At 43.6% G+C, this 14225-nt stretch overlaps 2 protein-coding genes across 14 annotated transcripts in view; one reads left to right on the forward strand and one right to left on the reverse strand.

Moving 5' to 3' along the window:
* Positions 1-13872, forward strand: part of PAX6 (paired box 6) — a 34208-nt gene extending 20336 nt beyond the window's left edge. For 11 of the 12 annotated variants that reach the window (XM_051820355.2, XM_051820808.2, XM_051819535.2 and 8 more), the window contains 6 exons: positions 2608-2766; positions 3209-3291; positions 3498-3648; positions 3757-3872; positions 6251-6401; positions 7442-13872. In XM_051820355.2, the coding sequence (XP_051676315.1) occupies positions 2608-2766; positions 3209-3291; positions 3498-3648; positions 3757-3872; positions 6251-6401; positions 7442-7527 (746 nt within the window). In that variant the 3' untranslated portion in view covers positions 7528-13872. 12 annotated transcript variants of the gene reach the window in all.
* ELP4 (elongator acetyltransferase complex subunit 4) overlaps positions 13539-14225 on the reverse strand; it is a 276252-nt gene continuing 275565 nt past the window's right edge. For both annotated transcript variants that reach the window (XM_002709032.5, XM_051825657.2), the window contains one exon: positions 13539-13948. In XM_002709032.5, the coding sequence (XP_002709078.2) occupies positions 13817-13948 (132 nt within the window). In that variant the 3' untranslated portion in view covers positions 13539-13816. The remainder of the gene's footprint in view (positions 13949-14225) is intronic.

Below are 14225 nucleotides of genomic sequence, written 5' to 3' on the forward strand. Positions count from 1 at the left end.
GGCCCTGGGCGGCCATCGCGTGTGTGCGTGCGAGCGAGTGTGTGTGTTGGGGAAGAGCGGGGAGAGGCGGGGAGGGAGAGAAGAGGCATCTCCAAGCTTGAAAAGGAGGAAGCTGTCGGAGGAGCCCAGCAGAGCGAAGAAGGCTACCTACTGGGATCTCCAGAGGGAGACCCGGGCGGCTTTGTTCAATTGGTGAGATAGAAGGTGCCAGAGCAGGGACGGGGTGTGTCCTTCTGGGAGGCAGGGCGTGAGTGCTGCCCTGGGGAAATGGGGTGTGTCCTGCTTAGCACCCCCCCCCACACACATACACACTCTGGACCTCGGACAGCCAAAGACTTCTCTGTGATTTCCAAAGTCAGTCTCCATGGGCCTTCTGGGGGGCCCCAAAGGGTGATTTCCAGTCTTCCTCCCTCAGTGCACCCGAAAACTGGCGGTGGAGGTCGGGTGGTGGTGGGGGGAGCTGCTCTCACTGCCCCCGGCCCGGCAAAACGCTTGGCAAAGTCACCCGGACAGTCGGGACGGTAAATCAGTTCAGACACTTGCGCCGCGCACGGGGAGTGCAGCGTGGCTCCCTCGGTTCTGCAGCCCCCACCGCATCTCTCTGGGGCAGCCCGAGGCGACCCCAGGGGAGCACCCCTCGCCCTCGTCTTCCTCTGCATCTTTCCCTCCTCTTCTCCTTCCACCCTCTTGGCGCTCCTTTCCGCTCTTTCCTCTTACACCTTTCTGGCTTCCCGTTCTTTGGAGCCTTTTGGCTCGCTCCATCCTCCCGCTCCTCCTCCCCACTCGGCCCCCGCCCTCCCCCACCACCGGCCCTGGACTCTTCCCTCTCCTTCTCCACCCCCCCCACCCCCCCCCCCCCCCCGCACATCCACCCCCAGCCCTGGTCTCCGCCTCCCCCACCCCCGGCCCCGGCCCCCCATCCGCCCTCCATCCCCCCAGCCCTGCGCCTTAAGCCGCGCCGAGGCGCCCGCTCTCCGGACAGTGATTAATGATAGCAGAGCAGAGGGGTTAACACACTTCACTGAAAAGTCTGTTGACTGGGCTCCTTGTAACACAATGTGGCCCGCTGCACGCCTCAAGAGAATCCTTTTGTTGTCCGCGCTCATTGTGGCCTCCAAATTCTGCCCACGAAAGTTTGCCAACGCTCCTGCCCCAGGAGTTTAATAGTTTCCCTTACTTGCGGGGCATTGTGCGGCGCTGAAAAGCAGGCCCTCGCTATTCAAGTGTTGGTGGTCATCTCAATAGATCTCCAAGGGCCCATATGGTGGCCAGTGCCGATGAATCCGCCTGTTTAAATGGGGGAGAAAGTTGGGGTTTTAAAACATTTCAAAGTTCCTGAAAAGATCCCACTAGATCCTGTCACAATTCCCTGAACTCTTTGAAGGCGCTCGCCATTGTCTCCTGGTTATAAATGATATTCCTGGCCAAGTCGATTCCCACCAAAGCGCACCCGACTGGCCCCTCCCCCGCAACTGGCCATGTTTCTGGGATTGGGAGGGGGGCAGCCCCTTGGTGAGGTGTGGGGGGGGGGACCCCAGCACCCAAGCCCAAGGACCCAGCCTGTAGTGACCCTGGGGGCTCCAACAGGGCCCGGGCGCTTCTTCAGCAGGGGCTTTGCAGCAAGGTGCCGGGCAGCAGCCAGCTAGCCCATGTGCATGGCTTGCCCTCCAAGCAGCGAGGGAAAACAATAAAACTTTCCCCTGTTTAATGATAGAAATTACATTAAAAGTGGTGGAAATACCCTCATTAAAAATGTACCACTTAAACGATATGCCAAGGATTCAGCTGCCGTGGAGCGCAGTTAGCTAGTTAGTGAACTATTTCTTTTTTTAAAATTACACGTTAAAAATTTAAAAGAAATCTTACTTTTCTCTGGTGCAACACATTACAAAGAATGGACAGTCCTTTTATCTAAATATAAAATTCCATTTTCAGCAATTATAGCCTGTTCTTGGTGATGATATAATTACAGCTGTGCTCGTAATAGGTGTCAAGGCGAAGCGCACTCATACAATAGTTGAATAAAACTGCAGAACAATGCGAGCACTTCTAAATTCACAACCTTTAAAATGAAATTGACTGTGCAGAATTCAAATAAAAACTAGATAAATATTTTTTTAAAAAGATTACAAGCTTGGTTTGGTTTCTTAATAGCATTTTCTACAAACCTATCAACATCTAATTGATTAGATAGGAATTACTGATTATAGATCAGCTGAAATCTTGAGCATCACTCTTCTATTTCCCCAACACAGCCATAGGTAGGTGCATTGTGTAGGGAAAGGGAACTGGAGGAGGCACCTGGGGAGTCAGGGTTTACTTAGGAAAGATCATTTTCACAGGGAACTTCAGTGCTGGTGTTGTCATTTGAACAGCTGTGTGTGTGTGTGTGTGTGTGTGTGTGTGTATATTGCAAAGCCTTATCTTGAGAAAAACAGAAAGGAATGTCAACTGCTGTCTCTGTGACAAGAAGGCTGATGGTGACCCTGGATCTGTTTGGGGAGGCTGTCTGAATACACTGCTCTTGGAGTTTGTGACTAGTCCAGTGTGTAACTTGGAGGCTCCACGTTACTGCAGATCTCTCCTACCATCCTGTTCTTGTTTCAGATGGCTGCCAGCCACAGGAAGGAGGGGGAGAGAATACCAACTCCATTAGCTCCAATGGCGAAGACTCAGATGAGGCTCAAATGCGACTTCAGCTGAAGCGGAAGCTGCAAAGAAATAGAACATCCTTTACCCAAGAGCAGATTGAGGCCCTGGAGAAAGGTGATGGAGTTTTTCAAAGTAGAGAAGCAGGAAATCAAAGTAAATGCCACATCTTCAGGACAAAGAGCTAAATTTAGCCAGGCCCTTTGCTTAGAGGGCTGAAAAGGTTTTTTTTTTTTTTTTTTTCTCCTCCAGCCCCCCCTCTCTCTGGGCATCTTTTCAGTGTGTTTTCTTTCTTCTTCTCATGTACCAGTAATTCATGAGTGTGATTTATAAGGGAGAAATGATGCGGCTGTCTCTGGCTGCAGGAGCGTTGTTGAGTGTACTTGTGTGGAACATTTCGTATGGTTCTGGTGGGACAGTTCGCCCAAGGACAATTGACACCAATAGTTGAAACACTGGAGCAGGGGTTGTCTGGAGGTGGGAACCGGTGTGACCCAGGGATCGGTCCACACATTTTGGGTAGTTCTGGCATGACAGAAAGATCGATTTACTCTTTCAGAGTTTGAGAGAACCCATTATCCAGATGTGTTTGCTCGGGAAAGACTAGCAGCCAAAATCGATCTACCTGAAGCAAGAATACAGGTACCCTGGGAGGGCCCTTTGGTTGTGCACTTTGTGATTCATTCCACCGCAGGGGGACTGTCTCTTTACAGTAAACAGTAACAGGTTCAGCCTGCTAAATACCCTGCTGCCATGGTGGTGGCACACAGGCGGGCAGCAATGGGCGTGCTGGGGTGGGGTTGGGCTGACGACAGGCACAGGGCTAACCTGTTCCATCTGATTTCCAGGTATGGTTTTCCAATCGAAGGGCCAAATGGAGAAGAGAAGAAAAACTGAGGAATCAGAGAAGGCAGGCCAGCAACACACCTAGTCATATCCCTATCAGCAGTAGTTTCAGCACCAGTGTCTACCAACCAATCCCGCAGCCCACCACGCCTGGTAATTGGAGGGACTTGACGCTAGTACTGCTGACCCATGTGTCTGAACGGGGCTTGCTCCGGACCCTGACATCCACCGTGACTGCCTGTCATTTCTGTCTCCCTGCAGTTTCCTCCTTCACATCTGGCTCCATGTTGGGCCGAACAGACACAGCCCTCACAAACACGTACAGCGCTCTGCCGCCCATGCCCAGCTTCACCATGGCAAATAACCTGCCTATGCAAGTAAGTGAGGCTGCCAGTGGCCTGCTTAACGGGGGCCTGCGGGGAGAAACGAGCAATGGGTCAGGGGCTGCACCCTTGGGAGCCTCCCTCCCCACAGTGATTGGCTTGACCAGTCAAGTTCAAGACAGCTAACCTAATCTCTTTTAGCTGATGGATGGATTGATTGATGTTTTTAAAAGCAAATAAAATTTGACTTGTTAAGTCAATCTGCCTTTTATCACATTGTTAGCTTGATAATGTTGGGTAGTAGTGGGGCGTGTTTTGAGTACCAGTGAAACTTGTACCAGAAAATGGAAATAATGCCAGCATGTTGGGAGGTAGTAAGAGGTTAGTATTTATAAAATTTGGCTTTATATGAATGTCTTTATGTTAACGAATATAGAATTTATATATACATTTTGGGCATTACAGAGGGTGCAAGTAAGAAAGTAGTAAGGAATAAAAAAGGGTTGGAAATGGGATTCATATTCACTGGTAAGATACGCTTTGTACAATGAAAAGGCTAGTTTTCTCTCTGTGTCTTTAAATTAAAAAGAGAGTAGAAGGTCTTTGCTGTGAATATGTGACGAGTTCGTGGCATTCTCAGTTGCCTTGAAAGCTTGATGTTCTTCACTGGGTACACGAGCCTGCTCTGAATTCTGACCCAAGAATTTATCAGCCCTTGCATTGCTAGGTCTTGTGCTAGGTACACCCTGTATAATGTAAGTTGTGTAAGGCAGATGCGATGCGGTATACGAGACCTTTGTTGCGAGATGGAATCTTGATGGGAAAACAGTCCATCTTGTGGTGGGCTGTGCTAAGATTCCTGTTTGTGCAACAATTAGAGATGCCGGCTGGTGTGACATTGGCCAGCATGAGCCCCTGCTGGAAACAGTGCTGGGGTTACACAGATTGTTTATTCTCCACTGAACATCTTTTGCTGGATTTCAAGTCCCAATAACAGCAAGATGAATGTTTCCCAGTCTTCAGACTAATACGGGGCAACTGGATAAGCATCTTCAGAAAATTATTCACGTGTTTATTTTTATTGCATCTGGATATTATTGGCCATAGTGCAATTGATGCAAATTAAGGGATTAGCAGTCCATTAGTTGGTGTTGCTATAGCTGCCTTGGAATTTTCCAGAAGTCAGGTTGCCTAGAGGAAGTGATTGCAGGAATTAGAAACAAATGCAAGCTGAAATTCTGACAGGGCCCTCAAGGCCTGTTTGCCTCTTTGAACTTGATGTTAGCAGTCGTCATCAGACTTTAATAAGGCCAGCGTGTCTTGTTCAGTTTTACATATTGTAACAACATGCAGGTTTCCCTGAAGCTGACAGAATGTGTATATGACATAGCAATTACAAACAAATAAATGTGGCCCCTCTGTTAGGGTTGTTTCCACATAGAGACTGGTGTGTGGAGGTGATTTATTTCAAATACAGACTTTAAAACTCTGCACAACTGATATAATTTAAAAGGCACATACATTCCTAAAACATAAAGAAAATAAAAGCAGTGACTTTAGTTTTTAAGAAAACTTCTCAATGCATTTTGGAGTGGGCGGGGCATTGGGTCCGTCCATCTGTTGATCCTGTTAAACAGAAACTTCAATGATTTTGCACAGGGCGGGTGTTGTCCTCTGAACTCTCCTCTCACGATCTCTGAGAATGTGGATCTGGGCACGTTAAGCATTTCTCCGGTTTCCGAAGCAGAGCAGGACCATCTTCTCCCTTGTTCTTGGGATCAAGATCCCCAGTTTGCTGCCCCAGTACAGACCCATGGGAGCTCAAGACAAGTTTTGTCCCAGCTTTGCGTAGTTAGTTAGAGGGTAGCAACCCAATTCAATGGATGAAACTCAATCGGAGCTTTTGGGCCTGTTGGGAAGTCCCAGCTAATTCTTGGGACTGGGTGAGATAATACATACTGCCGTTCTGACCACCTGGACCTGAGATCATTGTGAATCTGCATTGTCACAGGATATTTAATCCCGAGTCAAGCTATGAAAGGTTCCCAAGGCGGGACACCAAACTTCACAGAGAGCGCCTCCCTGCCCCTAAGCTGGAGATAGGGGTTTGGGGGTCATAGAATTCCCCTAATACAGATGGATTTGCAAGGAGAGGTGATGTGTTGATGGAAGTCCTTATGCTACAGTTTTCTGAAGATGCCAGCACACAGCAAGATGAAAATAGACCAAAAACATCTATTGTCAACCGTCTAGCTGGCCAGTTGTCTGAATTTACAGAGCTTTAGAAGCTTGAGGCGTAGCCAAGTTGGAGGCTTCGTCTCAGATTTTTCGTATGGAATGTTCCAGCTCTTGACATGAAGGGATCCTTAAGCCTGGGAATGTGGCTGTGTGCTATGTTTCTCAGTGACCACAGTTTGCCTTTCTCCTTGCAGCCCCCAGTCCCCAGCCAGACCTCCTCGTACTCCTGCATGCTGCCCACCAGCCCGTCAGTGAATGGGCGGAGTTACGATACCTACACTCCCCCACATATGCAGACACACATGAACAGTCAGCCAATGGGCACCTCGGGCACCACTTCAACAGGTGAGCTACTCCTCGCTGCAGCCCGCACACAGGGGGCTTCTACAGCTGCTTTTGCCAGGTCATCTCCTTTTTTTTTTTTTTTTTTTTTTTGGACAGATAGAGTGGACAGTGAGAGAGAGACAGAGAGAAAGGTCTTCCTTTTGCCGTTGGTTCACCCTCCAATGGCCACCGCGGCCGGCGCGCTGCAGCCAACGCACCCCACTGATCCGATGGCAGGAGCCAGGTGCTTCTCCTGGTCTCCCATGGGGTGCAGGGCCCAAGCACTTGGGCCATCCTCCACTGCACTCCCTGGCCACAGCAGAGAGCTGGCCTGGAAGAGGGGCAACCGGGAAAGAATCCGGCACCCCGACTGGGACTAGAACCCGGTGTGCCGGTGCCGCTAGGTGGAGGATTAGCCTATTGAGCTGCGGCGCCGGCCTAGGTCATCTCCTTTTAACCAAAGTTTGTCTTTAAAAAAAAAAATAACCTCTTAACCCTGTGAGGGTTTGTTGAACACTTTGCTGCCCTTGTCTCCAGGGAAAATGGCAAAGGTGAATCCAGTTAAGCTAGCTGTAGGTTGATGCTTTATAGGCCAAAATGATGTTTTTCTTGACAGAGCCTGAGACTAGGCTTTCTGAGGACAGATGATTGGCCAGAGTTTAACACGAGAACCCAGCCAGCAGCTGGGTTGAAACTTCTTGGCCTCTTTACTCCTCAGTTCTTTCTGGAGGAGAGACTTGGAATTCAATAGGTCCATCTGAAGGTACTTGAAATTTTTTTAGAAAAATGGAATGAAAAGGTAAGTTTATTTTGGTGCAAAGAAATCTTGAAATCTATGCACTTTTGGTAGGACACATTTTTCCTGAACTTTTTGAAGTATGCTCATGTAAACAGATGTCCAGTTTTGCAGGTGCTTTTTTTTTTTTTGACATATTTTTAATTTAGTGAAAAAATTGTTGGGACATTTGACAGATTCTTCTTTTTTTTAACTGATAAATTCATATCCATACCTGTCTCTCAAAGGGAATATCTACATGGCTATTTCTTTCATCCATTTCTAGGACTCATTTCTCCTGGTGTGTCAGTTCCAGTTCAAGTTCCCGGAAGTGAACCTGATATGTCTCAATATTGGCCAAGATTACAGTAAAAAAAAAAAAAAAGGAAATATTGTGATAACGCAGTCAGTGACTATGTGGACACGACAGTTGGGAGTTCAGGAAAGGAAAATGGCTGTTAGAAGCACTTGGGTTCTGCATCCGGGTCCTGTGTCATACCCCTGGGGAAATGGACTTGAAACAAGGACCTTTGCATACACAAGGCACGATATCAGTTGGAACAAATCTTCATTTTGGTATCCAAACTTTTATTCATTTTGGTGTATTATTTGTAAATGGGCATTTGTATGTTAATAATGAAAAGAAAAAAAAAAAAAGAACAATGTAGCCTGGATGGATGTTTGATCTGTGTTGGTCATGAAGTTGTTTAAAAAAAAAAAAAGGAAACCATGATCAACAAATTTTTTTTTTCCACGAATTTAAGTTTTATCAAGATATATCGAATACTTCTACCCATCTGTTCATAGTTTATGGACTGATGTTCCAAGTTTGTATCATTCCTTTGCATATAATTAAACCTGGAACAACATGCACTAGATTTATGTAAGAAATATCTGTTGGTTTTCCAAAGGTTGTTAACAGATGAACTTTATGTGCAAAAAAGGGTAAGATATAAATTCAAGGAAGAAAAAAGTTGATAGCTAAAAGGTAGAGTGTGTCTTCGATATAATCCAATCTGTTTTATGTCAAAATGTAAGTATTTGTCTTCCCTAGAAATCCTCAGAATGATTTCTATAATAAAGTTAATTTCATTTATATTTGACAAGAATACTCTATAGATGTTTTATACACATTTTCATGCAATCATACGTTTCTTTTTGGCCAGCAAAAGTTAATTGTTCTTAGATATAGATGTATTACTGTTCACAGTCCAATCATTTTGTGCATCTAGAATTCATTCCTAATCAATTAAAAGTGCTTGCAAGAGTTTTAAACTTAAGTGTTTTGAAGTTGTTCACAACTACATATCAGAATTAACCATTGTTGATTGTAAAAACCATGCCAAAGCCTTTGTATTTCCTTTATTATACTATTTTCTTTTTAACCTCATAGTGTGGTGTTACAAGTTTTGTTTCCATGTTAGATTAATATTTTAAACCAGTGATTATTTTCATATATACTCAATTTTATATCTTGAAGATCACTAAAGAAATGATTCTTACAGATACCATAAATAGGAAAACAATTCCACTTAAAGCTTTGTGTAGATCTGTGCCCATTTATACTCACAACACATATACAAACTGGTAACACTGCCTAGCTAGCCATTTAATTTGAAAGCTCAAAGTCTAGAAATAATTTAAAAATGCAACAAGCCATTAACTAGGAATTGTTTTTTGAATTAGGGCTGGCGTTTTCAATCTGGGCAGATTTCCATTGTCAGCCCATTTCAACAATGATTTCACTGAAGTATATTCAAAAGTAGATTTCTTAAATAAGACTCTCTGAAAGCTGTTGCCTTTCTCAAACAGGCGCTCTCCCTTTTCTGTCTCCCTCCCCTTTGCACAAGAGGCATCATTTCCCATTGAACCACTACAGCTGTTCCCATTTGAATCTTGCTTTCTGTGCGGTTGTGGATGGGTGGAGGGTGGAGGGGGGGGATGTTGCATGTCAAGGAATAATGAGCACAGACACATCAACAGACAACAACAAAGCGGGCTGTGACTGGCCGCTGGGAGTTAAAGGCCTTCAGTCATTGGCAGCTTAAGCCAAACATTCCCAAATCTATGAAGCAGGGCCCATTGTCGGTCAGTTGTTATTTGCAATGGAGCACAGATCTGATCATGTTTAAAGTGGCGGCACGCAGGGCAGGGGTGCTTGAGCCCAAGCAAAGGATGAGAAAAAAATAAGCCTTTGTTGGATAAAAAAAAAGCCTGATGGAGATCTTTATTTCTGTCTGCTCTGTGCAACCTATAAGTTGATATTGCGAAGTTCTCTTCTGCAAACTTCCGTTTAAAGCCTGGGATTTCTGGGGTCTGGATTAACATGCAGAAACCTCTAGGGGGAAGGACACACTTCCACTGACTCACACTTGGCTTTTTTCATTTGTTTGTTTAAATCCCTGAAGGCAGATGATCCGAAATACAGAAATTAGCTGGAGGACTTAACCATGACCTTCTAGTTCAACCTCTCCTGTTTCCCACTTGGGAACAGATAATTGAGATTCATCACTCTGCCGTGCTCTGCACCAACACTTTTATGCCAGCAGTTGCTGCACATTGAGAAACACCTTTCTGTGTGGACTGCAGTTTGGGTCTGCGTGCACGTGGTTTTCTTCAGCGTCAGCCTGCACTGCACCCCGGCACCCTTCCGTGGTGGAGTGCGCACACTGGTGCACTGTTGGGACAGCTGCCCATGCAGCCATTCCTGCCTCCTGGCACTTTGCAGCCCACGTTTCCCTCAGGGACGTGTGTTGAGAGAACTGTCAGGAAAGGGCCGTGAGGGAGGGGGTACTGCCGCTGCTGGCTGGCTTCTACACTGTGAGGACAGGATCCAACCACGTAGGATTTGGGCTGGGGTCAGGCAGCCAGCCGGTGGGGGCTGTTTCATGGAAGCACAGATTTTGGAGAATTGGGTGTGGCATACTGGGTTCGAGAGCTGGGAAGTGGGCGTGGGCAGGGTGAGGGTGTGTGTGGGATCACTGGGGCCCGTCTACGTGTCTGAGCATCAGGGTGCCGGGCATGGTGGCACGGGCTGGTTTCGTCAGAAGTAGGTGGCTGCTCACGGCAGAAGCCCTCTGGTCCAGCAGCACTGCCTTCTGCCCACTCCCCGGGGAGGGGAGCTCCCCTTCTGTCCGGAGCGCTGGGCATCCTCTCCACCACGCCTGGCAGGCACGGTGCGTTGGCCTTTCCCTCATTGCTGAAAGAATTTGTCTCTTGCTTATCCCCTTACTGGTCAGGGAATTTAGGGTATTTCTGTCTTTATCAGTGGGAAATGTACACAGGGATGTTTGGATGGCATTTTTTGCAGGATGGAGACCACTTGCGATAGCCTCACTAGAGTCACAGGACCAACAGCATACCACGTCTCTCAAGGGAAACCAGGTACACAGAATCAGCGCTCAACATCCGAGTAACTTCAGGATACTCTTAAGTTAAAAAAAAATGTGATTTACTGCAATGAATTTCCAAGAACATTTTTATCCCCCAAGCTAAGCCTCTTAACTCTTCAATGGTAAACAATTGGCTTCTTGATATGGCACACAGAACCATTTCTTCCTATTTTTTCTTTTATCATCATGAAGTTTCCAAAGATTCACGCTACAGAATTTTTTTAAGGCTCTGCTTTCTTGGTGGATGCTTGCCATTTTAGGATGGTGTCTTTATTCTTTTGCTCTGGGCCTTTATGTCAACATTTTTTTTTTTTTAAAGGTGTTTCTTCTCTGTATGTTTGGCTTGCCAAGGCCAAAAACATATTCTTCTCTTTTCTATTTTTCAAGAATAAGCTTCAGCTGTATTTTTGTTTTTCTTTTTGGCCTTGGTCTTCAATGGCTAAACTGCTCAGTTTTAAAGTTCAAAGTAGAAGCATTTAGTGTTGCTATTGTTAATTTCCATGCAGTTGATGGTGGCTATCTTTGGAAAGCAGTAACATGATGTTTTAGAAAATGACATTACCAATGGGCTTGAACAAATGAATAAGGGCTCCCCCCACTGCTTGTCTCACATGCGTATATGTGTCTGATTTGTTCTAATTGGAAGATAAGGGAATGGATTGCAGAATGTTGCTTCCTTTTGAAATCCTTTTATTTTGCCTGGTGTTAGTATTTGGAGATCCCAGAGATGCAGATAAGTGGGAGAGAGGGGGAGAAAACTGGATCCTGTTTGGTGGCTACCAAAAAGAAATCCAAAAGATCTCAGAACCCTAGCACCTAGGCAGATTGCAGTAGTCAAAATATTTACCTCCTGTTAAAGAAAGGCAAATCTAGTGTAAGAACTGATTGGCACAAAAGATTTGGGAGTTCATACACTAGAAACAGTTACAAGATAGGAGCTTGGCACTGTCCCTTTTCTTATCTTTAAGGCAAGCTGATAACTGAAAGAAGATCTGTTAATGTGTCAGTGGGATTATTAAAGATCAGTAATTTGTATGCAGTAATTATTTGTATAATGGGTAACATAATATTTCCAAAAGGAAGGAAAACACATTTTTAGAGTGGGTTTTTATCCAAGGGAAACTAACATATACATGCCCTCTCCAGTGGCTGATTCTTACAAAGCCTGCCCAGTGAATCAGAATTTTTTGGAAAGCTCAGGTACTCTTACTATTCAAAATGCACTTTTACTGAGTTTGAAAAGTTTCTTTTATATTTAAAATAGGGTTCAAATATGACCACTCAACTTTTCTGGTATTTATCTGTTTGCAAAGCATATATTAACTAGTAATTGGCTGTTAATTTTATGGACATGGTAGCTGGGGAAGTAAATCAATGACCTATTAAGTATTTTGACAAGCAATTTACATATCTGATGACCTCACATTTCCTTTTCAGAGTCAAATGCTATGTAATTGTTCTGTTGTGTGTTTGTAGAAAATGAATCCCAACACGGTAAGAAAAGGTTAGAGTTATTAAAATAATAACCTGACTAAAATATTCATTTGAATTTGTTCAGATTGTTCATAATGCTTTCAAAGGACATAGCAGAGCTTTTGAGGACTGTCTGCACATTATTTATTATCTATGGACAAAACCGATTTTTTGAAGTTGCTTTAAATTTTTAAAGCACCTTTCCTTAACATAAAAGCCCTTTAATTTTAACTGACAGATCAATTCTGAAACTTTATTTTGAAAAGAAAATGAAGAAGAATTTGTGTCTTTAGAATTAAAAGAAATGAAAAAAATAAACCAGACATTCTAAAAAAAATAGAAGAGACCTGATTTTTAGTACTAAATGAAATAGCGGGTGACAAAATAGTTGTCTTTTTGATTTTGATCACAAAAAATAAACTGGTAGTGACAGGATATGATGGAGAGATTTGACATCCTAGCAAATCACTGTCATTGATTCAATTATTCTAATTCTGAATAAAAGCTGTATACAGTATGTGTTTATGCTACAGTGGGTTTTTTTTAAGTGACTGACATTCATCATATTGGTTAGACAGTTTTTAAAAACCTAGTCTTTGTTTTCTATAATGTTGTCGAGAACAAATAAAGTGTAATTTGTAGCATATTAAAAGCAAACTGCTTCAAAAATGCTAGTTATAACTGCTTCAAAATAGTCTAGTGCATTTGAAAATGTATTTTGGAAATTCAATTTCTCCCACTGGATCTTTAACACTTTTTTTTGAAAATTGAGATTCTTCTCTTAAATATGCAAGTTGCTTTTCAACTTTTACTTTTTGTCTATTATTTGGCAAAAGCCTTGAGAGTTTGAAACTGTAATTCCAAACACTAGGTTTTTTTTATGAAAACTGTGTTAATACACTGTAGACCCCAAAAGACGTGTTTTTATGTGTAGAAATTTACATAGCCAACCAATATTTATAATTAACAAAAGGCTCTCGTGATGCAATGAGAATGTGAGTTAGCTTCATTTTTTTCAGATCCATATTCTGTAAAAATGTCTCACCAAGCCTCGGCGCAGGCTTTTCCCCTGGCATCCCAGCTTTAATGTAGCTGTCAGTTTGAATTTCAGTCCTGAATGATGTCCGCTGACATAATTTCATAGTGTTGACTTCAGTTGTTTGGGACTGCTAAACAGGAGACCATCAACTTCTTTTCCTATGCTTTTGGTCATTCAAGTTCTTTATATTTATTAACTACTATAGCAGACTAATTACTTTTTAATGATGCTTAATGATGTCTAAATCCCAAAATGTTTTTTTGTCTTTCTCAATTTAATGATAGGGGACATTAAGTGCAAATTTATTTTATATATTAACAGATTTTTTTCATTAAAAAATAGCATTTTTGACAGCAAGTAACTTTTTCAGAAATAAGAGAATTTGTTTTCACACAGTCTTGATTTTCACAATGTTTTACCTGCTAACTCCTGCCCTTTTTTCATGATACCAAGTAAATCAAATACACTACTAACTCCAGTAAGGCTTCTTGAATTTTATTTAAATTTTAAAATAGAAGTATCTGTTTTCTCTAAATAACACATAAAGCAAAATGCAAAATAAAAGTGTTTATTCTGTATTATTTCTGTATAAAATATTGGTTTAAAAAATGAAGAATGGCGGCCCCATTTTTACAGTCCTAACTGTGTTTTCCAAGGACTGGAGGGTCATGTCATTAGGAAAAATATTTACATAAGCCATTAGCAATCATAATTAGAGTGTCATAGCATTCTGCGTGCAGTGGCTAAGGAGGAATCCCTAGAAGTCCAGGTGCTTCTTGCCTGCAGCCATCGTGCCACAGCCCGAGCCCAGCAGCTTGGCGGATTCTGCCAGATCCTGTTTGCTTGAGCGGCTCACGGTCTCTGACAAGTCTGGAGGCAAGTGCAGTCGCTAGGGCAGGAGATTTCAGGAGCAGGGGAAAAAAGAAGAGAAAATTTAATTTTGCTTTCACCAGAATAGTGCAGCAGACAATATTATGCTCTGTTGATCATCATTTAGTCGTGCATATAAAATCCCTGCTAAAACAATCCTTCAGACTGCAGCTCAGGATAATCACATCCCATTCCTACTAGACTTTACACGTTTTTGCAGCCATTGTAGAAACTGGACCGGGAACCTTAGTGCAACCTTTTCAGAGTCCAAACCTAAATATATTAAGATTTTTGTC

Source organism: Oryctolagus cuniculus, chromosome 1, assembly GCF_964237555.1.
Source record: "Oryctolagus cuniculus chromosome 1, mOryCun1.1, whole genome shotgun sequence".
Taxonomy (NCBI): domain Eukaryota; kingdom Metazoa; phylum Chordata; class Mammalia; order Lagomorpha; family Leporidae; genus Oryctolagus; species Oryctolagus cuniculus.